Source organism: Schistocerca nitens, chromosome 2 (genome assembly GCF_023898315.1).
Source record: "Schistocerca nitens isolate TAMUIC-IGC-003100 chromosome 2, iqSchNite1.1, whole genome shotgun sequence".
Lineage (NCBI taxonomy): Eukaryota > Metazoa > Arthropoda > Insecta > Orthoptera > Acrididae > Schistocerca > Schistocerca nitens.
In genome coordinates, this window is record NC_064615.1 from 726,316,494 (window position 1) to 726,343,770 (window position 27,277).

The 27,277-nt window shown below is 43.5% G+C and overlaps 1 protein-coding gene across 2 annotated transcripts in view; it reads right to left on the reverse strand.

Annotated features, from left to right (window-relative positions):
* LOC126234585 (U6 snRNA-associated Sm-like protein LSm4) overlaps nt 1–27,277 on the reverse strand; it is a 54,110-nt gene that overhangs the window by 18,892 nt on the left and 7,941 nt on the right. For both annotated transcript variants that reach the window (XM_049943298.1, XM_049943297.1), the window contains exons 2-4: nt 7,540–7,581; nt 7,340–7,438; nt 522–702 (exon numbers count right to left, since the gene is read on the reverse strand). In XM_049943298.1, coding sequence (XP_049799255.1) covers nt 522–702; nt 7,340–7,438; nt 7,540–7,542 — 283 coding nt within the window. In that variant the 5' untranslated portion in view covers nt 7,543–7,581. The remainder of the gene's footprint in view (nt 1–521; nt 703–7,339; nt 7,439–7,539; nt 7,582–27,277) is intronic.

Here is a 27,277-nt window from a genome sequence, read left to right on the forward strand (position 1 = left end):
TGTCAGTGTGATCATGTGATGTATCTGACCCCAGGAATGTGTCAAAGTTTCCCCTTCCTGGGACAATGAATTCACGGTGTTCTTATTTCAATTTCCAGGAGTGTAGTTCAGGAGATATTATGCACATAAATATTGAGATGTGTGAAAAACTAGTTTTTCTTAAAACGGAGAGCATATTATCCACACTATACTCATGCACTGTTTGGTAATGAGAGCAATGGTGACTTCCAAACAACTTGAAGCATAGAATTAAACTTTTGGTTTTGACTTTCTCATTAGTTTATGAATGGATAATCCAAAACTAATGGGACCAACACAATTAGGGTTTTGTGTCTTCAACCATAAAGGTTTTACATGCTTAATGCCAAATATTTAATGCATGAATTCATTTGTAAAGTTATGAGACTTTGAAGCTATTTTATACATGAAAATTTGAGCCTTTAAAGAAATCGTGGGTGGGGAGAGGGATTATTTGCTCTCATACATACAGGATGTTCACATGGTTGAAAATTGTACTTTACCTCTTCCACTGCCACGTCCTCTCTGAGCCTGGCCTCCTCTGCCTTTCATTTCTCCACGGCCACGACCTTTCACTAATGTATCTTCCTTAACCATGTCAATTACTTCATCTGGAATTCGCAAGTATTTAATTGTGCTGCCTCTGATATAGCATTCTGGCATTCTCCAGAACTTGTCACCATCCTGTAAATAGTTCGAATAAAGTGAAACTATAAGAACATTATTACAATAAATATAATGAAAGCTTTGAATGAGCACGATGATGATGATCACTGACTAAATCTGACAATCAGGTAACATATAGGGCCAACTGCATAAACAGTGCCGACAACAGATCAGTTTTAGTCAATGTTCAGAAAAGTGTTGACCTAAACTAAATGAGACATGCATGGCAACACTTAAATTAACTATCGACATATTAACCGTGTTTCAACCACTGATGCTGATCATACATCATAGATATGCAGTATTCTTTATTTTGGGTTTCTTGATGTAAAGATGGAAGAAAATGAGTCAAGGAAATTTCCAAAAGTAAATGAAAAAAGAACAATATAATTCTCAGCAATTAAAACTCTTTAGCATAGAACACCATCCACCACAGTGACCCAGAACATCAGGGAAGCAGCAAGTGGAATATTCAGGCAGCATGGTTTCAAAACAATGTTATAACACTTCCTGACATTAAATTTGTGTGCCAGACTATTACTCAAACCTGGGACTTTTGCTCTCCCTACTGAGCTATCCAAGCACAACTCTCTCAATCCAAGCATGCAGCTTCACTTATTCCAGTATCTAATATCCTATCTTCAAAACTTCACAGAATGTCCTGCATACCTTGCAGGATTAGAACTTACGGAAAGAAGGAATGAAGGATAATCCGGAGAAATTGCTTAGGCACAGACTAGAAGATTGCTTGCAGAAAGTGTTGGGTGGGTTGTGACTCATGCTTTGATGTATCAGTCGGTAGAGCACTTGCTCACAAAAGGAAAAGGTCATAGATTCGAGTCACCGTCCTGCACACAGTTTTAGTCTGCCAAGAAATTTCAATTTAATGCACACACTGCTACAGAGTGAAAATTTTTTTGGCTATGTACTTAATAACTGTCTACACAACTAACTAAATAACTAACATTATAGACAATATATCATTTGGCAGCTCATAATTCACAGCTACCCAGCATAGGTTGTTTAGGGACGAGGTCAGTTAGAACACAAACTGTAGAAGGCTATAGTGTCATATCAGACTTTCGGAAGTTTTCTCAACCTACTGGAAACATGTTACAGATCACCGGTCATGGATTTAGCAGTTTTCTCAAAAGTTTCAATAGTCCATAAGTTCAGAGTTGTCCTCTACCTGAAAGTTGGTTTGGCCACAACAGTTATTTACTGGGCACAGTCCTTTTGGAGGTAGTGTACCACTGCTTTCTTTGACCTTTCATCAGGCTTACCTGTCCAGATATATGGGGAGCTACGGTTTAATGTGGACACCAAACAAGGGTGGGGAGAGATGATGATGATGATGATGACGACGACGACGACGACGACGACGACGACAAGAGGGTGGTGGGGGGGGGGGGGGGGACACTTCAGATTAGCAGGAATTAACCCCCCTGACCTTCAGAAAAATAGTCCTGCATGCAACCTTGGAGCCATCAAGACTTAACTCTATTTTTCAACTGGCCAATAAACATGACTACTGACTGATTTCTATATCTTATTACATCTGTTGATCAGCTCATCTACAATTGTCACAGCTGTTTGAGCAAATGTTTGATCGTTAAAACTTTAATACCAATTGGCTGAAATTAGGTCCAAGTGTGTCCTCTACAGTGTTTCCTTCCTGACTAGGAATGTGGTGTCTTGCTGCCACAACGTTATGTTATGAGAGTAATTAGTCACTACTTATGCCACATAAAATAGTGAAGTTAAAATGACCACTACGGAAGACACAAGCGTCTATCAGCCTTTACCAGAAATCCGCCTTTTGACTTGTGGCTGATTTGGAACAACTAATGGAATTCATCCATGAACTTTTTTTGCTCTCTTTAATTGTCTGACATGCTTTTGGACTCACAAATGACAGTCTGCTAGGTTCTATCCTGACAATTTGATCTTCAAATTTGCAGTGCCTCGTGCCTGGGCTCACAAACAGCAGTCTGTTACATTCTGTCCTGACAGCATGATCTTCGAATCTGCAGTGCCTCATGCCTGAGTTTGATTGCACTGCAACGCTCATTTCCTGAGAGAAAAGGCTGGTTCTTAGTGTGCTTTGAGTGGTTTTAGTGTGGATGTCTCAGCAGCTTGGCAGATCACACTGAATATGACCCACACAGTCCTGGGGGCTGCCATGTCCAAACCTAGTAAACAGGCCATGAAATATGTAGTTTATTCTGCAGAGTACCCACTTCAGTAGCCTCATGTCTGGGTTGCTTGTCTCAAAAGTGTGTGTAGATAAGGAAGTGGTCGTCTGTGTGAAGATCAATGTCCACTTCCCATTCCACAACATCTGTGAGGGTAGGTGAACAATTGCAAAAGGTCAGTGGCTACTGAGAGGGCAAGTGAACAGAAGGAAAGGCTAATGGTCAAGAATGAATCTGTGGCTCAGCTGAAATGCATCACTTAAGTTCTGTTCATAAGACATATGCTCTCTCATAACACAACTCTCAAGAACTCAAGTACTGCAGCAGCTGTTGTTGGAACCTCAAAGCACACAGCAAACATTAAATTCCTCAACAAACAGGAATGGCTGAAACTTGTTTACCTAGGTCTAACAGACCATCTTTAACATATGGATTGTGAGGCAGTAAGTACCCAGCACATGTGCTAATTTTCAACAATGACAACAGCTACTGTCTGCAAGCTTGCAGTGACTGGGAAGGAAACAAATTGTAGGATCTGTCATAATACAATCAGGCCATGAAAGGTGGTTCCTCAGGAAGAAAGGAGCAGATAGCAAATTCAATTCTTTACAGATTTGACAACAGTGGGAATAAACGAGGTGTTGCTATAAGTTATTAATGAATGACGCTACCCCACACTTAGCCCTGTTGTTACTAATCTCAACTTTCTTGGGGAGAGAGAGCTTCTACCACTAGGCATTGGAAGTTTTGTAGTGCCTCTCCTGCACATACTTTTAAAGTGTTTCTACATTCTTTTTTCGGTACAAGGAGCTGGAGCTGCTGCTTGTGAGTTCTACATCTACATTCCACAGGCCACTTTTACAATATGTGGTAGGGATACCTCTGATACCACTATAATTGTCCACATCCTCTGTTCCATTTGCTAATGATGCATGGGGAGAATGACTGTCAATGGACTTCTGTGTAAGTTCTAATGCTTTGTATCTTTTTATCAGGGTGTCCGCCCCGGTAGCTGAGTGGTCAGCGTGACAGACTGTCAATCCTAAGGACCCGGGTTCGATTCCCGGCTGGGTCGGAAATTTTCTCCGCTCAGGGACTGGGTGTTGTGTTGTCCTAATTATCATCATTTCATCCCCATCGACACGCAGGTCGCCGAAGTGGCGTCCAATCGAAAGACCTGCACCAGGCGAACGGTCTACCCGACGGGAGGCCCTAGCCACACAACATTTCCATTTATTTCCATCAGGGTCATTCTGCAAAAAATATGGGAAGAAGTAACATTCTGCCTAATTCTTTGAATGCATGCTCTCAATTTCTATAGAAACCTTATCTGCGACACATAGCACTTCTTGTAGAAACTGCCACTGGAGTTTGTTGAGCTTCTCTGTAACACTCTTGCATTTACTACAAGAACCCGTAATTAAATGTGCCATTCTTAGCTGGACCTTCTCTTCCTCTCTTATCAATGCTACTTGGTAAAGGTCCCAGACTAATCAATGTGTCAAACAAGTGTTTTGTAAGTCAATTCTTTAGTGCATGAAATACGTTCCTGTAAGATTCTTCCACGGAATCCCAGACTGAATCTGTTCACATTTCTCTTAATTATGAGAGGCGCCAACCTGTAATGCTTTTATTTACATATTTTTCTTTGCCATAGTGGTGCACTGCAGATAAGGGACAATGTAATTAGACTTTTTGGTCCTCCATCTCCATAACATAGATTAGACCACTCCACAATGTCAGTGCTTGACAATACAGTTTGTTTCTTTGACTTCGGTCAGCTTGTAGCAGGATGTTTCTCTATACATGGAGGTGATGGTGTTTGTGTGTGCTGCACACACAATGATGCCTTTCTAGATTCTTGAGGTTGAATGTTTCGATTTGGAATACCCATTGGCTTTGGAGTCTCTGGTGGTTGTATCTGCTAGCACATGTACTCAGCCTTGACTCAGATGCCTGAATCGGTGTACAGCGTTTCTTTTGATGTCATGTTTTCTATGAACTGCTGCAAAGGGTGTGGGAAATGTTGGAGGTTGCATGGCCCTTTAGGGCTCTGTAAACCTCGCCATAGTTGACTCTCCTCATCTTCAGTTTCTGATTTTTTTCTCTCCTTGGCACAAATACAGCAACCCCTGTTTCATAGGATGTTCATCTGAACAGTTTACACATTTCGGTGGAGAGGTACATGATCAATCTGCTTCATGTACATTTCATCTGCAACTACCATACACTCTTTCAACCTTGAGTGTTATTTCCAACATTTTGGCATTCAAACCACCTTGTCAAGCATAACTTTGATGCGGATAAACCAAGCTGCAGTATGCCCCAGCAATATGGGGAAGGTTAATGCTAAAATATGTGGCCCATTTACTTTCTTCATTGTCTTCTTTATATCTGAGACATTTGCCCAGTCTTTCTGTTATTTCTTGGTATTAATTTCCATTATACTGTGGAAGGTTATTATACACCGCTGCAGTTAAGGGTGTTCGGCATAAGAATTTCAGTTTCAATATGGTAGTCACCTAATTTTTTGGACACCAGAAGCTTAAACAACTGTTTGGATGTAGCTGTCTAAACAAGAACAGTGCTGTTACATTTTTTGACTTTCCAACATCAAGTATTATATTTTAAAACTTTGTAAATAGAGAACAGTGCTATCTTTAAAAAGGACTCATCTCTCTTAATTCCTATAAATGAGTATTTTTGCAAAATTTGTGCCTTGTTATACTCTTTACCAAAAATCCTACAATTTTGTTGTTTTCTTAAGACATCTTTTCATCCAAGTTCTCACTGTTGCCTGTATACTGGTGCTCTCAGATGGTTTACCCACTCCATCCAGAGTTTTAACAGCAGGAGCCACAGAAGTAAATGTCCATCCAGACAGGGCCTAACTTGTCTGGGTATTCTTCAAGGAGTGGGTTGTGCCTGCCAGCGAGTATTTTGCTTCAACAGCCATTCATGGCAGACATGACATATGAGGTTTCTGACACTTTAATCATTCAAATGACGTGGTTAATTATACCAATATCATTTCTCTCTTAAATGCACTATATTCCCATCACACCATATTGTTGTCACCACAACATGCCCAGAGTTTATGGCAGCAAATGACTAATAGTACTTACCAGCCCAAGTCTTGGAAATAGTCCTAGTTCACCAGACCCACACCCAGCCACTATTTGCTGGACTTTGAGGTTAGACTTGCAGTGCAGAAAGGGTAGTACTATCGCATTTCACATGTGGTGGACACAATTACTTGCATTTTATCTAAGCCACAGACAAAAATCAAGTCAACCAGAGACAGTTAAAATGTCTGAACTGTTAATATGTTGTGAAGACAATGTGTCTTCAAACATTCATTAAAGAGAACATACTGCTCATTACCAGATCCTGATATATACAGTGTGCTTCCATTGTCACTCTGGAAGGCATTTTGTGTTTTACTAGCACTTCTCCCATTGCTAAATGGTTAACAAAATATTTGATTAGATGATAAGTTACAACACGACTCCTCTTGTGATAGCTTATAGATCAGTGCTTGATAATGGCTAGGAGCCAAAAGCAGATGTGACAGCAAATATTTGTATACAATTAGAGTTGTGGCCTAACAAAACTGATCTCAACAGTTGTGGATGCCCAATATGGAAAGTGACCAAGTATGATAAAATAGGTACCAAAATAGGCAGCTCTTTTTTAGCCTCCCATAGCACAACAGATTGATTTTTGCTATGTTTTGAAGCAGCTAATGCTGGAGGTATTTCAAACATAGGCATTTGCAGTCTGTCTCTCTCTCTCTCTCTCTCTCTCTCTCTCTCTCTCTCTCTCTCTTTCTCTCTATGTCAATCCAATGACTACAGGCTACATTCTGTAAGAAGATCCACAACAGCTTGCAGAGCTGTTGCTAACTTTCAACTGTGAAGCATTAATGGCTGCTGGCACAACAGCTGCCATTTATAGAGCTGTGGCAAAATTGAGATGTTGCCATGGAGATGTATACTGGTTTAGGTAGGCCCACAACAAAGCTGCCACACCCAGCCCACTGCAACTGTCAGGGGTCAACTTATGTAACTCAACTGTAGTTGTAAATGCCTGTGCCACACATAAGGGTTGCAAATTACACTATACACCAAGCTGCAGATGGAGGTGTAATTGTGTCCCTGAGTACGAGGAAAAATCTGTCCAATAAATGTGGTTATGATCTCAAAAGTAATCCTCTAGGAAGCAGCATTAACTGCCACTAGTCTGAATACAACAAATCATATTCAAAAATATTGTCACATACTCTCATTTACAAAAGTTAACAAACTTGCAATTATAAATGAACTATTACATGTGTACTACCAAACCCTGTACAAATATAAACAACACAGATAAGAAAAGCACTTGTAAAGCAGTACATGTACCAGACACCACTCTCACAAAAGCTTTTAAAATCAGATATTAATAATGTCCTTACATACCCTTGATGTACATATAACTTCTCTTAAATTAATGTTCATCCAGTTGTCACAGCTAACTAAGTGGCCGTTGTAGGTCTCACCATTTTTCAGCTCCACCAACTAAAAGCAATAGAGGTCAATCAGTAACAGCATCATGATTAATACATTTTTGTAATTATTACCATTATTGCCATTTTTCAAGCCTTCAAGTTTTAACTTACCATGGGATGATTCTGTGCTGTCCGAAGTAATGACAGTGGCAACTGAAAAAAGAAAAAAGTGACTTATTCAAACATTTCACTGCAGATATTTTCTTAACTTTCCGTTTAGTACAATTATGATTTTATCCATTACAAAATGCTGTGCAACAACTAAAATTACTCTGAACTCGTCTGAGTTTACGATGACTATATCAGGTCAATGGCAGGAGTATGCCTGACAATAAATAACATATGTTTTAGTCATCAGTCTTCAGATTGGTTTGATGCAGCCCAGTGTGAATTTCTCTACTGTGTCAGTCTTTTCACCTCAGAACAGCACTTGTGCCCTCTGTCCTGAATTATTGGTTGAATGTACTGCAATCTCTGTCTTCCCTTACATTTTTTACCATCTGCAGCTCCCTCTAGTACCTGAGAGGTCATTCCCTGATGTCTCAAGCCATGTCCTCCCCCTTCTCCTTCACCCCATCTTACCAGTACACCTAATTTTCTACATTCTTCTGTAGCCCCATGTGATTCTCCTCTGCTCCCGTTTTCCCACTGGCTGTGATTCACTACTATTCAATGCCATGCTCCAAACATACAGTCTACAAAATTTTTTCCTCAAAGTAAGGCCTATGTTTGATACTAGTGGTCTTCTCTTGACTAGGTCTCCCTTTCTTGCCTGCGTTAGTCTGCTTTTTATGTCCTTCTTGCTTCATCCATCACAGGTTATTTTGATTCCAAGATAGCATGATTCCTTAACTTAATCTACATTGTGATCAATTTTGATGTTAAGCCTTTCACAATTCTCATTATTTTTGTCTTTTCCAGTTTATTATCAATCTGTATTCTATACTCATTGGACTGTTCATTCCATTCAACAGCTCTTGTTTACTTTAATTGAAGACAGCAATGTCATTGGCAAATCTTATCACTGATATCCTTTCACCCCGAATTTAAATCCCATTCTTTAATCTTTCATTTATTTCTGCCATTGCTTCTACATGCATAGACTGAACAGTAGGTGTGAAGAACTGCATCCTTGTCTTAAAACCTTTTTCACCCGAGCACTTCGTTCTCAATCTTCCAACCTTACTGTTCCCCCTTGCTTCTTGTACATATTGTAGATTATCTGTCTTTCTCTATATCTTACTCCTCTTTTTCTTAGAATTTTAAACATTTTGCACTATTTTACATTGTCAAAAACTTTTTCTAGGTTGACAAATCCTATGAGCGTGCTTTGATTTTTCTTCAGTCTTGTTTCCAATATCAACTGTAATATCAGAACTGCCTTTTTGGTGCCTTTACCTTTCCTAAAACCAAACTGTGTCATCTAACAGAACCTAATTTTCTTCTCCATTCTTCTGTATATTATGCTTGTCAGAAGCTTGGATGCATAACCAGTTAAGCTGATTATGCGACATTTCTCACTTATCTCCCCTTGCCATCTTCGGAACTGTGTGGATAGTTTTTTCCCGAAAGTCTAATGGTGCATTGCCAGTCTCGCAGATCCTAAACACCAACTTTAATAGTCATTTGGTTGCCACTTACTTCAATAATTTTAGAAGTTCCAATGGAATTTTGTCTATCCCTTCTGCATTATTTGATTTCAAGCCATCCTTTTAAATTCTGACCAATACCAGATCCCCTATGCCATCTAAATCTACCCCAATTTCTCCTCCTTATGTCATCAGCAAGTCCTCCCTCTCATAGAGGCCTTCAACACACACTTTCCACTGATCTGCTCTTTCCCACTGATCTGCTCTTTCCTCCACATACAACAGTGGAGTTGCTATTGCAGTCTTAATGTTACCACCTTTACTTTTAGTTCTACCAAGGGTTGTTTTGACTTTTCTAATGCTGAAAGTCCTCCTGAAGATATTTCTTTTCCAATTTGTTTGCATCTTTCCTGCAATCATTTCATCTTGGCTGTCCTGCACTTCCTATTTGTTTCATTCCTAACGGATTTATATAGACACACAAACATACACACGAAATTCAAGCTTTCGCAACAAACGGTTGCTTCATCAGGAAAGAGGGAAGGAGAGGGAAAGACGAAAGGATGTGGGTTTTAAGGGAGAGGGTAAGGAGTCATTCCAATCCCGGGAGCGAAAAGACTTACCTTAGGGGGAAAAAAGGACAGGTATACACTCGCACACACACACATATCCATCCGCACATACACAGACACAAGCAGTCTGCTTCTCTGAGTCTCGTGGACGAATAGCGCGAGCTGGGTTTCACACGACCCGTCTTTTTCGAAACCCATGCTGATTCCTACAGAGTAGATTTCTAGTCTCCAGAAAAGTCATTATACTGTAACATAATACGTGTTCCAAAATTCTACAACTGATTGACGTTAGGGATATAGGTCTATAGTTCTGCACATCTGTTCGATGTCCCTTCTTGAAAACAGGGATGACCTGTGCCCTTTTCCAATCCTTTGGAACGATACGCTCTTCTAGAGACCTACGGTACACCGCTGCAAGAAGGGGGGCAGGTTCCTTCGCGTACTCTGTGTAAAATCGAACTGGTATCCCATCAGGTCCAGCGGCCTTTCCTCTTCTGAGCGATTTTAATTGTTTCTCTATCCCTCTGTCGGCTATTTCGATATCTACCATTTTGTCATCTGTGCGACAATCTAGAGAAGGAACTACAGTGCAGTCTTCCTCTGTGAAACAACTTTGGAAAAAGACATTTAGTATTTCGGCCTTTAGTCTGTCATCCTCTGTTTCAGTGCCATTTTGGTCACAGAGTGTCTGGACATTTTGTTTTGATCCACCTACCGCTTTGACATAAGACCAAAATTTCTTAGGATTTTTCTGCCAAGTCAGTACATAGAACTTTACTTTCGAATTCATTGAATGCCTCTCGCATAGCCCTCCTCACACTACATTTCACTTCGCGTAATTTTTGTTTGTCTGCAAGGCTTTGGCTATGTTTATGTTTGCTGTGAAGTTCCCTTTGCTTCCGCAGCAGTTTTCTAACTCTATTGTTGTACCACGGTGGCTCTTTTCCATCTCTTACGATCTTGCTTGGCACATACTCATCTAATGCATATTGTACGATTGTTTTGAACTTTGTCCACTGATCCTCAACACTATCTGTACTTGAGACAAAACTTTTATGTTGATCCGTCAGGTACTCTGAAATCTGCTTTTTGTCACTTTTGCTAAACAGAAAAATCTTCCTACCTTTTTTAATATTTCTATGTACGGCTGAAATCATCAATGCAGTAACCGCTTTATGATCGCTGATTCCCTGTTCTGCGTTAACTGTTTCAAATAGTTCGGGTCTGTTTGTCACCAGAAGGTCTAATATGTTATCGCCTTGAGTCGGTTCTCTGTTTGACTGCTCAAGGTAGTTTTCAGATAATGCACTTAAAAAAATTTCACTGGATTCTTTGTCCCTGCCACCCGTTAAGAACGTTTGAGTCTCCCAGTCTATATCCAGCAAATTAAAATCTCCACCCAGAACTATAACATGGTGGGGAAAACTACTCGAAATATTTTCCAAATTATCCTTCAGGTGCTCAGCCACAACAGCTGCTGAGCCAGGGGGCCTATAGAGACATCCAATTACCATGTCTGAGCCTTCTTTAACCGTGACCTTCACCCAAATTATCTCCCATTTCGGATCTCCATCAATTTCCTTCGATACTATTGCACTTCTTATCGCTACAAACACGCCTCCCCCTTCACTGTCCAGCCTGTCTCTGCGGTATACATTCCAATCTGAGTTTAGGATTTCATTACTGTTTACGTCTGGTTTCAGCCAACTTTCTGTCCCTAGTACTATGTGGGCATTGTGACCGATTATTAATGAGAGCAGTTCTCGGACCTTTCTATAGACGCTCCTGCAGTTTACTATTAGCACATTAATATTGTTATTCCCTGTTTCATTTTGCCTACTCCTACCTTGCCGCATCTCAGGAGGCGTCTTGTCGGGCCTAGGGAGGGAATCCTCTAACCTAAAAAACCTACATGTGCACTCCACACGTACTCCGCTACCCTTGTAGCCGCTTCCTGCGTGTAGTGCACGCCTGACCTATTCAGGGGGACCCTACATTTCTCCACCCGATAGCGGAGGTCGAGAAATTTGCACCCCAGATCTCCGCAGAATCGTCTGAGCCTCTGGTTTAAGCCTTCTACTCGGCTCCAAACCAGAGGACCGCGATCGGTTTTGGGAACGATACTACAAATATTTAGCTCAGAGTCCACCCAACAGAGTCCAGTCTACAATTACAATACTGACTGCTGCTTGGTCCCCTCATGTCCTGACTCTGCCCCACACCCTTTGGGGCTGTTGACCTTTCTGTACTTTCCCAAGGCCATCTAACCTAAAAAACCGCCCAGTCCACGCCACACAACCCCTGCTACCCGTGTAGCCACATGCTGTGTGTAGTGGACTCCTGACCTATCCAGCGGAACCCGAAACCCCACCACCCTATGGCGCAAGTCGAGGAATCTGCAGCCCACACGGTCACAAACCATCTCAGCCTCTGATTCAGACCCTCCACTCGGCTCTGTACCGAAGGTTTCGCAGTCAGTCCTGTCAACGATGCTGCAGATGGTGAGCTCTGCTTTCATCCTGCTAGCGAGACTTGCAGTCTTCACCAAATCAGATAGCCGCCGGAAGCCAGAGAGGATTTCCTGCCACCCATAGTGACACACATCATTGGTGCCAACATGAGCGACCACCTGCAGATGGGTGCACCCTGTACCCTTCATGGCATTCGAAAGGACCCTTTCCACACCTGGAATCACTCCCCCTGGTATGCACACGGAGTGCACATTGGTTTTCTTCCCCTCCCTTGCAGCCATATCCCTAAGGGGCCCCATTACGCGCCTGACATTGGAGCTCCCAACTACCAGCAAGTCCACCCTCTGCGACCGCCCGGGTCTTGCAACCTCTGCAACAGGACAAGCAGTCATGTCTGGCCAAAGATCAGTGACAGCCGGAGACAGAGCCTGAAACCGGTTCGTCAGACAAACTGGAGAGGCCTTCCGTTCAGCCCTCCGGAATGTCTTTCGCTCCCTGCCACACCTCGAGATGACCCCCCCCCGCCCCCCTCTACCACGGGTGAGGGGTCAGCCTCAATGTGGGCAGTATCCTGGGCAACCACAGACGTAGTCCGATCGGAGGATGCGTGGGACGAGCTGGCCGTCCCTAACAGTGATGCCCATTGGCAACAGCCTCAAGCTGTGTGACCGAAGCCAACATTGCCTGAAGCTGGGAGCGAAGGGATGCCAATTCGGCCTGCATCCGAACACGGCAGTCACAGTCCCTATCCATGCTAAATATTGTTGTGCAAAGAATGTTTGAACTAATCTACAGAGAGCACAAACAATTCAAAATAAAATTTAAACCGTTATTAAAATACAAGACTGCCTAGTAAATGCAGTAATGCTGCTACGTGCGCACTGCTGACACACTGCTCGGCGGCAGAAGGCTAACTGAAGAGACATACATTCCCAGGGAGGAGTCATAGTGTTCCCATCCTTCTTACTGAGTTTGTTTAGAGAGCAAGCTTTAGAACAAAGTCACTGAAAAGTTGGGCTGCAGAGGATGTTGCTTGAATTGTTGAAGGGCACTTTGATGATCCTGAAAACCTATTGCAATATCTATGGTCCACCATGGCACCTGCCGGCAGTTATCACACTGAAGACGTCTTTTACAATATCATCAATGCAATCTGACAGAAAGGGGAGAAATTGGTTGGTTGGTTTAAAAGAGGGGCGAAGGGACCAAACTGCTAGGTCATTGGTCCCTTGAGCTGAATAAAACAATTCCACAAGGGTGGGAATAAAACAAGCAAGACTGACAACACAAAACGGAGAAAAAGGAAAAACCACAAGAACGACTGAAGGGCAACACTTAAATGGAGAAAATGGGAGAAGAAAATTACAGAAACGCAAGAAATAGGTACAAGAGATTAAAACAATAAAACAGATTACCATGGCTGGCAGACCATGAGTATAAAAAGGAGAAGCCAGCCACTCTGCAATACATTAAAACCTCAACCCTAAAAGCACTAGGGTGGAGGACACAGAGGGACTAAGGACATGCGTTAAAACTTAGATCAAATGATAAAACCCACCCTCATGAATAAAACGTACAACTAAATCAGCCAATGAGGCATTGTCACATAAAATTAGCAGCAACGAGTCCGATAACCGAAAATTTCATCGCACGGCAGTCAAAGTGGGGCAGTGCACCAGAATATGGGCCACTGTCAACTGGGCGCTGCATCAACACTGAAGTGACAGGTCTTAATGGCACAGAATGTAGTTGTGGGTTGCCCAAGTGTGGATAACGCGGAGCCGGCAGAGAACCACAGAGTCCCTGCGAGAGGCTCGCATGGAGGACTGCCACACATTCATAATCTCCTCAATAGTACACAGTTTGTTGTGCGTAACTAGAATATGCCATTCCGTCTCCCAAAGCTGAAAAACCTGGCAGCGTAAAAACGAATGCAGGTCAGTTATTGGAATGCTGATCTCCATAAGCAGTTTCCATGTAGCCTGTTTGGCCAGCCTGTCAGCAAGTTCGTTGGCTGGGATTCTGTCGTGTCCTGGGGACCACACAAACACCACTGAACGACCGGACCATTCCAGGGCATAGATGGACTCCTGGATGGTCGCTACCAAATGATGGCAAGTGTAGTACTGGTCGATAGCTTTTAGGCTACTCAAGGAGTCAGTACACAGAAGAAATGACTCCCCAGGGCATGAACAGACGTGGTCAAGAGCACGAGATATAGCCACCAGCTCTGCAGTGAAAACACTGCAGCCATCGGGCAAGGAATGCTGCTCATTATGTCCTCCATGGACATATGCAAAGCGACGTGACCATCAGCCATCGAGCCGTCGGTGTAAACCACTTCATGGCCTTGGTACATGCCAAGAATCGAGAGGAAATGATAGTGGAGAGCCACGGGGCGAACCCTTTGGCCATGTGAAAGGCCCAGGTGAAGCCACAGCCTAGGTGTACACCATGGAGGTGTATGCAAATGGACCTTGAATGTAGGTGGTAAAGGCAGTTCAGATAGAAGGGCTCAGATGCGAACTGCAATTGTAAGCCCTGACCGGGGCCGCAAATGTGGGAGATGAACCGCCATGGGTGGGAAATGCAGATGGTAATTTGGATGCGCAGGAGAACTAAGAACATGTGTAAGGTAACTGGCGCACAGTTGCACACACCTGACCTGTAATGGAGGGACTCCAGCCTCTGCCAGGACACTGATTTGATGATTCAATTCTGACAGGGAAGCTAAACAGCTTAGGTCTAACCTGCCACTGCCCGCACCGAAACCGAGTTTATTGTGTGGTATCGCTCCCTGTATATCTAGTAAAGCCAACCAATGCCCTTAAATAGTGCAAGGAGTCCCTTTACCAGTTTTTTGTCACACACAATTTCTTCAGGTCTAGTTGTCCCGAAGTTTCTGTATCTTTTGCTCTCCAGTTCCATGCATTCGAAGATTAGGTGTGATGCAGTTTCTTCACTGTCATCACAGATCCTACATTTACGGTCTTCTTCCATTATACCCATTGTGTGTAGGTGTTTTTTGAAATTCCCATGGCCGGTCATCAGTCCAGTCACGAGTTTGATCTCTTTCCTGATCAATCCCCGGATTACAGAGCTTCTTTTAAAACATGGCTTGGGCATCATTACCTTACCATGTTTTTGTTTATGGACCTTGGTCCAATATTCTACATGCTGTTTCCCGAGCCAGTTCTGTAGTTCTAGTTTGATCATAGCCTTGGTGATTGTCAGGACAGGTTCAGTCCAATAAATGGAGTTGTTGCCCCCATCCTGGCCAATCTGTCAGCTTGTTCATTGCCACAGATCCCTGAATGGCCAGGGACCCACACCAGGTTTACCCTATTGCTTCCCCCTAGCTCCACCAGAACCCTGTGGCATTCTGCAACAATCATAGATCTTGCTGCAGGAGCTGCCAGTGATTTCAGGGCTGCCTGGCTGTCTGAATAGATGTAGATGCTACGGTCATCGTAGCACCTATGCATATTCTCCTCCACACATGCCCTGATTGCAGTAATTTCAGCTTGGAATACAGAGGCCAGTTTACCTAGAGAGATGATGCCCTCCAGCCTTGGCTGAACCCCCTATCCCTCACCCCAACGCCTTGGTCTGATTTCCACCCATCGGTGAACCAAACAATATTCCCCATACAGTGTCGAACTGTTTTTTCCCCCACTGCTCCCTACTTCCAATTATTATACTGTAAGGCTTGCTGAAGCAGTTGGGAGGTATTATATAGTCGGAATGCATTTCCCCAGCCATTCCTATGTTTACCTCAGTCACTATGTTAGTTTGTGATTCTCGATATCCTGATCCTAAAAATCGGTATGTCTCCACTACTGCGAGGGGATCATCAGTATGATAAAGTTCTGGATCTGGACAAACCGGTATGATGCAGACAGAAGCACATAACATGACTTTGCGGCAGAAAACTGGAAGCCATGAGCTAGAGCCCATGACTGCGCCTTGTGGATGGCTCCCTGTACACGCCTCTCAGCAACACCAGTACTGGTGGAGCAGAAGTCATCTGCATACAGAGAGGGTGAGACAGACAGCACTACAGCTGCTGCTAGACCGTTAATGGCCATTACAAATAGAGACACACTCCAATACAGAACCCTGTGCGACCCCAGTCTCCTGGATATGGGGTAGGGTGGGAGGGGGGCGGGGGGGGGGGGATACGGGAGGCACCAACTTGGACATGGAAAGTATGAAGTGACAGGAAATTCTGGATAAAAATCAGGAGTGGGTCTTTGAGACCCCACTCGTATATAATGTGGCAAGGATATGATGTTGCCAGGTTGTGTCATATGCTTTTTGTAAATCAAAAAACGATGGCAACAAAGTGTTGGCGGCTGGAAAAGGCTGTTCAAATAGCAGACTCGAGGGACACAAGGTTATCAGTGGTACAGCGACCCAGGAGGAAACCGCCCTGGCACGGAGCCAGTAGGCCACGTGACTAGGATCCAACCCAACCACCGACACACCGTATGTTCCAGCTGTTGGTGAGGATGATGGGCCGATAGCACATCAAGCAGGTTTTTGCCAGATTTGAGCACTGGTATGATGGTGCTCTTCTGCCAGTGTGATGGATAGACGTCATCGCACCAAATCCGATTGAAGATCATGAGGAGATGTCAGACGAGAGATTTTTAATCATCCGACTGTGGATCCGATGTGGCCCAGGAGCTGTGTCGGGGCAATGTGCAAGGGCGCTGAGGAGCCCCCACTCTGTAAATGGGGCATTATAGGGTTCACAGTGGCGTGTAGTGAACAAGAGGACTTTCCCTTGCATCCACCGTTTCAGAGTGCAAGAGGTTGGGGGGCAATTCTCCGACGCAGAGGCGCAAGCATAGTACTCAGCAAAGAGCTTGGCAATCGCATTTGCGTCAGTAGATAACACACCATTTATGTTAACACCAGGGATACCTGTTGGGGGTCTGGTACACAAAAACTTATTTGATCTTTGCCCAGACTTGGGAAGGTGACGTATGGTACCCAATGGTCTAGACGTATCTCTCCCAACTCTTCTGTTTCCATCTTTTGATAAGCTGGTGAACATATGCACAGAGCCGTTTATAGGCTATGAGTTGCTCCAGGGAATGGGTGCCCCTTATGCTGTGGTAGAGCTCGCCGACACTCCTTAATTGCCTCAGTGACTTCCGGCGACCACCAAGGGAGTGTCTCTAGCTGGGCACATCCTGAAGAACAGGGATCACGTAGTTACCTCCTCAACCACCACATCGATGTTACCATGTGGGGGAGATTCAATGGTGACAGCAGAGGTGAAAGCATCCCAGTCTGCCTTGTTTAAAGCCCATCTGTGCAGGCGTCCGTGGGCCTGATGCCGGGGCAGTGACAGGAAAATGGGAAAGTGGTCACTAACACACAGGTCATCATGTGCACACCAGTGGATAGATGGGAGAAGGCCAGGATTGCAAACCGAGAGATCAATGGCTGAATATGTGCTGTGTGCCACACTGAAATGTGTGGGGGCACCTGTATTTAAGAGGCAGAGGTCGAGTTGTGACTAAATTTTCGACATCTCTGACTCGGCCAGTAAGCACGGTGCCACCCCACTAAGGGTTAAGAGTGTTAAAATCTCCAAAAAGCAGGAAAGGTTTACGGAGTTGATCAATCAGTGCAGCCAATGCGTTCAGGGATACTGCACCATCTGGAAGAAGATATACGTTGCAGACAGTTATTTTCTGCGTCATCCTTATCATGAGAGCCACAGCTTCAAGAGGTGTTTGAAGGGGCACAGGTCCACTTCATACTGATTTCAGGACATGACACAAATTCCACCTGACACACTATTATAGTCACTACGGTTCTTGTAATATCCCCTATAGCTGCGGAGGGCAGCAGTCCGCATTTCTGGGAACCAGGTTTCCTGAAGGGCAATGCAGAAAGTAGGTGTAAAGCTTAAGAGTTGCCATAGCTCAGCCAGGTGGTGGAAAAAATGGCACAATTCCACTGGAGGACGATGATATCATGAGGCTGGGAAGGCATGAAGTGTGCAAGGAGGCAGGTTATGCCTCAGGGTCACCTGCTGCCACCGATTGATTATTTATAGCTATTCCTATGGTGGATGAGACATCAGTGAGATCCAGGTCCACAAGGGATGCCAATATCTCCACCGCATCCTCAGATGCGGAACTGATAGGGAGTGGTGGTGCTGGGGCCACCAGAGGGTCCTGTTTCTTAGCAGATTGCTTCTTAGTTTGCTTGCTCTTTCACTTCTCTTTAGGAGCATGCTGCGAAGATTTCTCGAAAGCAACTTCAGGCACGAAGGAAGTCCATGCAGCTCTTCGTCCAGCAGCTTTTGGCTCCTTTAGCCACTGGCGAGTGTCCGCCATGGCATTAGTGGAGACATTGGGAGAGAGGGCCCCAAAGGACCTCTTCCACACAAGAGGAGCCGGTGGAGCCTGCTGCTTCTCTAACAGGGGGGAGGGGACCGATGTCCCCTGCGTTTGGGGGCCTTGCTCACGAAGTAGATGTTTTGGGAGCAACGGAGGAAGATTTGCCCCCTACCAGCAAGGGGACAGATGTATTCTGGTGGCCCGGAGGGCCCACTGTTCGTGGCACAGAGTGAGGAATCACTGACACTTGGGACGGTGACGTAGCTGCAGCATATGTCGATGTCAACCGAATGGGGTGTAAACTTTCAAATTTATGTTTAGCCTCTGTGCAAGTCAACCAGTCCAGGGTCTTTTACTCCATAATTTTCCGCTCCTTTTGGATTACTGGGAAGTCTGGTGAGCAGGGGGACTGGTGCTCTCCACAGTTGATCCAAGTGGAAGGAGACGCACATGGAGTATCTGGGTACAGTGGATGTCTGCAGACTCGACATGTGGCGCTGTAAGTGCAGCAGGAAGACACGTGCCTGAACTTCCAGCACTTAAAGCACCACATACGGGGAGGGACGTATGGTTTAACGTCACAGTGGTACACCATCACCTTGACCTTTTCAGGCAATGAATCACCCTCAAAGGTCAAGACGAAAGCACTGCTAGCAACCCTGTTGTCTTTGGGTCCCCTGTAAATGCCCCAGATGAAATGAACGCCCCGCCATTCTAAATTGGTGTGGAGCTCGTCGTCAGACTGCATGAGGAGATCGCTATGCAAAATGATCCCCTGGATCATGTTGAGGTTTTGATGGGGAGTGACGGAAACGGGAATATCATCCAGCTTGTCACTGGCGAGTAACACTTGGGATTGGGCTGGGGATGCTGTCTGAATGAAGACTGCGCCGATTCGCATCTTGGACATCGCTGTCACTTCTCAAGATTTATCCTCAAGGTGTTCAACGAAAAACTGAGGCTTCATAGGTAGAAAGGAGTCCCCATCAGTTCTGCTACAGAATAAAAACCGAGGCAAATATGGCCCTCTCTGTTCTGTAGCCCTACCTTCATCACACGGCGTAGCGAGGGAGGGAAACGATTTGGGGTCATACTTGACGGCATTGTATTTGATCTTGCCCTTCTTGCAGATTGCTGGTGCCATACGGTCACCAGCAAGACATGACTTAGTCCACCTCATTGCGGGTCATCTGCCCTGAAGCCACCCACTCCAATCAGGGGCTCTCCCCATGGGTGCCTCCTAGCCACAGCAAAGGCCAACTGGCGTGATGGCCATTGCTGGGAGTCCTGATGCCCCAGGAAGACGGGCATCTACTCCTTGGCATAGATGGGGAGTTTGCAGCTCAGACATCAGCAGTCCAACCTCTGTGTTGTCAGAGGGCTACCACCGAAAGAGTACAGGAAGGCCCCACCACAAAAGGACTGGCTACCGTGCTGGATACTGTGTGCAGAGAACTCCAATATTGTCATGGGGGCAAAAGAGGACAGGAGCAACAGAAGAAGACGACATACCCCAGAAACTGTCCTCACCCAAATAGTTGAATTGCAGCTGGGGATGCAAAGCCATGACAAGAGATTCAGGAGATCGAATCTAAGGGCACTATGGATAACTCGTGCACCACGTAAGGCATCCTTCCCCATATGGCTCGCACTTCTGTAGAATTTGGAAGTGGCAGGTCAAACCATAGAATGGGACCTGAACTCATAGGGCCAAAAAGTGAGAGACTCCTTTTAGTCACCTCTTACGACAGGCAGGAATATCTCAGATCCATTCTAACCCCCAGACCCACAGGGGGAAGGGAGAAGGTAACAGCGAAGGCATACGTCTGCTAGTAGGCTCTTGAAGCACCTAATGTGGTTATCGGTCCATCTGGTGACAAGGAAGCGACAAATCACCAGAAAGTGGTCGCTGGCAGAAACATCGTCACATAGTGATCAATGCAGTGAAGCCACGAGACTGGGGGAAGAGACAATTAGAACGACAACTGAAAAGGTGCCACGGGCTGTACTGCAATGTGTTGGAACACCATCACTCAGGGGAGACAGGTCACAGTCAGAGTGCGCATTGATGTCCCCTTGTAAGAGAAACAGGGGATGGGGAGAAGTTGTTGGATTAAAGTGTCAACTCAAGGTAAGTAAGTGGCCTGCCAGGAGGTATGTAGACATTGCAAGTGGTGCGATCACTGAGATCTTTTGCATTCAGGCATTGCTGCTTCCAACGTGGTACCAAGGAGAGGCCACTGACTGGCCACATCTTTCCAAACTGACATAGAGACCCCTCCATATGCCCTCGCATCACACCTGTAGACCATGACTCACTTTTTCCAGGAGGATATTCCCTTCAAAAGCTAAGATAAAGGCATCTGTATCTGTTTAATTACCCTCTGGACATTTTTGGATACACTGAGTAAAGTGTGTGTCTTGCTGATCAAGGTTAACCCGTGGCTCCATCTGTTTGGAGCTTAACCCTTTCAGGCCATCTGGCTACAATTGTGTACATTAACTTTTACTATGTCTTCGCAGCAATAAAAGTATTTTTTCCCCAGTGGAAACCTGAACACATTTGTCAATGTTCAATTTTTTCATCATGCGCAAGTGCTGCCAAATGTTTGCTATCACTATGAAAATACCAGCAAGTCAATGGCAGCAGTGCGCAGCAGGTCATGACCAACAGACTATTCGGATGCAGTCTGTTCGCTATATTCTGCTGTATAATTGAATATTGTTACTGTTTTTGGCATTACATAATTGAATGATCATGTTATTATTTATTACAATCAAGAATTTTTCGCAATTACTTATCTTAGTCCAAAAAAATTAAGCCAAGTGTACCAAGTATGTTTTGAAAAGAGGTACATATTTTTGTATAAATCTTTCACCTAAAATCATTAAAAATCACCTAAGATCATTACCACTTACAGATAAATTTTCCTTCCTCTAAAAAAAATTCAGGTCCGAAATGGTTACGGGCTCAGTGGAAGATGATTCCTTCTTGTGTGGCGGAATGATCACATGCTTGAAGACCTGAGGATCGTACGCAAAAGAGGCTTTAATCAATAGTGATTCACTGCACATTTTTCCTAATTACTCAACTTCTCCAAATTTATCTTCAATATTTCCTACAACAGTAACAACTCTGTCACAGTAAAAGTATCCCCATCAATTCGAGTACATACTAAATACTGAATAAACTGTTTTGCTTCTAGATGTTCGGCTCACCCCTTTTCTCATAGGATAGCTGGGGTGAGGAAAGCAGTGGGATTGTAACTTTCTGTGTTGAAGTTTTGATTCCTGAGGATATGGCCAAATCAGAGTGGCCATTGTTCTGGTGTAGTTTAATATGTGTCACGTGCGAACAATCTGTCCTGATGCTATCCACTACTATCAAGGGCTCTCCCCATAGGTGCCACCTAGCACCATGGCCACAGCCGAAGTCCTGATGCTCCAGGAAGGCAGGTATCTACTTCCTGGCATGCATGGGGAGCTAGCAGCTCAGTAACAGCAGAGTGATCCCTGTGTTGTCAGAGCCTAAACGGGAAGGATACATAGCAATCCCACTTGGTTTGATTGGCTACTATGTTGATTTTGAAGCAGGTGAAGCACATCTAAGAGCCTACATACGTGTTGTATGCCGACGATCTTCAAAACTGAAGGCATTTGGTGCTACTTAAGATGTTTCTGCACTGTTAGTCGTTACAAAAAAGTCTTGAAAATGATGGTCAAACCTAGCACGCAACCACCAATTACTTCACCCAGAAGGTGGTCAATAAACATTCCAAGAATGGAAGGCAGAACTAACGAAATAGTGAGGTCAACATCAAAGTCTGCCACCACAAAAAAAGAAAGCAAAATTCACGAGAGATTGCAGCACAGAAAACAAAGGAGGTGCTGCAATAGCTTACGGCCCCATGCTCACCATGCATGTACTATACTCCATGTACAAACAGATTGACACTAAGCATGGGGTATAACCACATCTCATTCTCTTCTCAATCACTGGTTCCCTTACATGCCCTGTGAATCTTATAACTGCAATCTGATTTCTGTACAAGTTATAGATAACTTTCAGCTCCCCGTATTTTACTTCTGGGTCATTCCATGTCAGTTCAAGCAGGGGCTCCAGCTCAGTCTCAGATTTGACTGAAATTCAGTACACTAATCCTACCATGTGTGGAACACTCATGTACAAAGTATTAGTTTCCCCTGCCAATTAGTTCCAGTATTACGACTTGTGAAAGAAGGTGGTGTGACCCGGAAATTGCAACCCGCATCTGGCAATCTATCTTCAGATCCAACTTCGGGCCTTAATAACTTCGGAACTATTCCACATAGTCCAGTGAAATTTTTACAACCCAGTAACATCCATTTAGAGAACACACTCCATGAATCAAAATAACAACAACATATTTCTGAGGGAAAATAAAAAATTCCAAAATGTGATTAAAAAATGTAATATGTTAAAAGGTACATATTGTAGGTGCCCTCTATGCTAAATATATTTCACTCAAAAAGGGTATAAATTTTTTGTGGTAAGCTTAATGTGGCCTAAACACACACAGAACACATCATGCCCATATCAGTCACAAAAACTGAGTTACATCCACACGAAAATACAAAAATTTGAAAAATTACCTGAAAAACATGGATTTTCAAAGTGTGGTAGCACAAAAGGGACAAGTGGTATCCAAGCCAAATTTCACACACTGCATAAGTAGACCATAATTATATATATCTCAAAATTTCAGCATATTATTGCAAGACATTTGTGTACAATGGAAGTTGACAGATGTATTTGGTGATGTGGCCATTGTTCCACAACACAATTTTGTAAAAACATATCGTAAACTGTTCTGCCTCTTCTTACCCTCTCCCACAACTGTTTAATCACTAAGCAACAACATACAGACAGATTAACACAACCTATCATTAATGTTTACTGCACCTTAACTGCCAAAAACAAGTTGATTGTGCTTCGAACTGAAGTTCTCCCACACTTTAGCTACTGTACTCTGTACATTGAGTGGCAAATTGTACACTCTTCCTGACACTGTGGTAGGAACTGGAACTGTCAGAAGAATATGTTCAAAAGGACTCCAACACCTGTCGCCAAACGTGGCCAATGAAATGATCTTGCTGGTCCTGCTGGTACCATGAAGTTCACAAATACAGCACCTTCTGCTTCACAGCACTCTGCAACACATCATAAGTACCATTTGTCATCATAAACAGCAATAACGTAGCAACCTGGTTGTATGTTGCTGCTTTTGCTTCTGAACCCTGAGTCAGACACACTGTGAAGACACATGTTGTGCATGAACATATAGTTATAACTGGACAGTCTGCCCATCTGCACATTGTCAGAGTCCGCTGGAGAGAAGTAATGATGGCTCTTTGTGCCTACAACAGTTTTAACGTGTTCTAGTCTGCTTTTAAGCAACTTTTCGACTGATTTCACCTCATTTTTCGAAACATAGAATGATTGTATGCCAGAGATATTTTTCTGTACCCTGGTAAATAATTGAAGAGGTGTTAGAATGTGACCTTCTGTAGGGTGCTGCTGACTAGCTCGTGATGCCATGCACTTAATAGTAGCACCAATACCATCACATACATTTTTACCATGACTTGTTGCGAAAAAATTCCATTCTGCATGAACCTGAAAATCATGGTAATGCATGCATAAATTTTTGAGATTTTTACAGTTTTTGCACCGACTAGCTGTCCCATCACTGAAGTATTTCGTAAAATGTATGTCAGGCAGCTTGTTTATCACATATACCATGACAGGGTGAGTGTGGACATGAACTGCAACGGCATCATGAATTAAACAGTCGCTAAAAACGCACAGGTTCATGACAGACACATCACCTGATTCACCTCTATAGTAAATTGCAAATGGCTGGAAAGCTGATTGACTGTTGTCCCAATGATATCCTTGGATGGCATCTTTAACTATAAATGCACGATTTTCAGAAAAGTCTAGTATTACTATAATTTCATCTTGTTTCCAAATTATCCTTACAAAACTGGAGATAAGCCAATTGTGCTGTTGCTGTGAAGCTGTGGGTGGTCAGTTCGTCTGTTTTTTGACAACACATTTCAACAAAATCTTCCACTGTACTTTGCTTTGATTCAAGACTTGCGCGATCCATGTGTGTCCATTGTTTATAAGAAACAAGTTCATCGTCATCCATAAGGAGTTCACCGTACAGTTTGTTATTCATGTGTTCTGCAAGATTTGCCTTACCAGGACACTTTTCACACCTGTGTATCATGCACTGGTAGGAACTGATGTCGCACACTAGCAGCTTCATTGCACCTTTGTAATCCAGACCAGAATCCTTTATAGAAGCAAGCATCAGCTTAGAATTTTGATGGGTCTCACATACACAAACACTGTGTGTGCCCCTTGCACTTACAGGCACAACCCATTTTGGCCGAAGATTGAAAAAAAGATGATAACCTACTTTGGTATTGGGATACTTTTCCTTGAATTCTACATATAGTTCTGATATGTTGCATAGCAACAGTCTTTTTTGCATCTTTACACATATATTTCCCATTTTCACCGTTACACAGTCTTTTTTTCCAGGCATTATTTGGCCATAGTCATTATTTTCATAAAACTCCGACACTAGCACCTTTATTTCTGAACTCAATTGCTTACCTTGAGCCTGATGAAGTTGTGGAAGCACTCCTTTAGTTGCTTTTATTTTCCTAGCTTGCTTTAGCATACATGTTGTTGTTGTGGTCTTCAGTCCTGAGACTGGTTTGATGCAGCTCTCCATGCTACTCTATCCTGTGCAAGCTTCTTCATCTCCCAGTACCTACTGCAACCTACATCCTTCTGAATATGTTTAGTGTATTCATCTCTTTGTCTCCCTCTACGATTTTTACACTCCACGCTGCCCTCCAATACTAAATTGGTGATCCCTTGATGCCTCAGAACATGTACTACCAACCGATCCCTTCTTCTAGTCAAGTTGGGCCACAAACTTCTCTTCTCCCCAATCCTATTCAATACCTCATTAGTTATATGATCTACCCATCTAATCTTCAGCATTCTTCTGTAGCACCACATTTCGAAAGCTTCTATTCTCTTCTTGTCTAAACTATTTATCGTCCATGTTTCACTTCCATACATGGCTACACTCCATACAAATACTTTCAGAAACGACTTCCTGACACTTAAATCTATACTCGATGTTAACAAATTTCTCTTCTTCAGAAACGCTTTCCTTGCCATTGCCAGTCTACATTTGATATCCTCTCTACTTCGACCATCATCAGTTATTTTGCTCCCCAAATAGCAAAACTCCTTTACTACTTTAAGTGTCTCATTTCCTAATCTAATTCCCTCAGCATCACTCGATTTAATTCGACTACATTCCATTATCCTCATTTTGCTTTTGTTGATGTTCATCTTATACCTTCCTTTCAAGACACTGTCCATTCCGTTCAATTGCTCTTCCAAGTCCTTTGCTGTCTCTGACAGAATTACAATGTCATCGGCGAACCTCAAAGTTTTTATTTCTTCTCCATGGATTTTAATACCTACTCCGAATTTTCTTTTGTTTCCTTCACTGCTTGCTCAATATACAGATTGAATAACATCAGGGATAGGCTACAGCCCTGTCTCACTCCTTTCCCAACCACTGCTTCCCTTTCATGCCCCTCGACTCTTATAACTGCCATCTGGTTTCTGTACAAATTGTAAATAGCCTTTCGCTCCCTGTATCTTGCCCCTGCCACCTTCAGAATTTGAAAGAGAGTATGCCAGTCAACATTGTCAAAAGCTTTCTCTAAGTCTACAAATGCTAGAAACGTAGGTTTGCCTTTCCTTAATCTTTCTTCTAAGATAAGTCGTAGGGTCAGTATTGCCACACGTGTTCCAATATTTCTACGGAACCCAAACTGATCTTCCCCGAGGTCGGCTTCTACCAGTTTTTCCATTCGTCTGTAAAGAATTCGCGTTAGTATTTTGCATCCATGACTTATTAAACTGATAGTTCGGTAATTTTCACATCTGTCAGCACCTGCTTTCTTTGGGATTGGAGTTGTTATATTCTTCTTGAAGTCTGAGGGTATTTCGCCTGTTTCATACATCTTGCTCACCAGATGGTAGAGTTTTGTCAGGACTGGCTCTCCCAAGGCTGTCAGTAGTTCTAATGGAATGCTGTCTATTCCCGGGGCCTTGTTTCAACTCAGATCTTCAGTGCTCTGTCAAACTCTTCACGCAGTATTGTATCTCCCATTTCATCTTCATCCATGTTCTCTTCCCTTTCCATAATATTACCCTCAAGTACATTGCCCTTGTATAGACTCTCTATATACTCCTTCCACCTTTCTGCTTTCCCTTCTTTGCTTAGAACTGGGTTTCCATCTGAGCTTTTGATATTCATACAAGTGGTTCTCTTTTCTCCAAAGGTCTCTTTAATTTTCCTGTAGGCAGTATCTATCTTACCCCTAGTGAGATAAGCCTCTACATCCTTACATTTGTCCTCTAGCCATCCCTGCTTAGCCATTTTGCACTTCCTGTCGATCTCATTTTTGAGACGTTTGTATTCCTTTTTGCCTGCTTCACTTACTGTATTTTTGTATTTTCTCCTTTCATCAATTAAATTCAATATTTCTTCTGTTACCGAAGGATTTCTACTAGCCCTCATCTTTTTACCTACTAGATCCTCTGCTGCCTTCACTACTTCATCTCTCAAAGCTACGCATTCTTCTTCTACTGTATTTCTTTCCCCCATTCCTGTCAATTGTTCCCTTATGCTCTCCCTGAAACTCTGTACAACCTCTGGTTCTTTCAGTCTATCCAGGTCCCATCTCCTTAAATTCCCACCTTTTTGCAG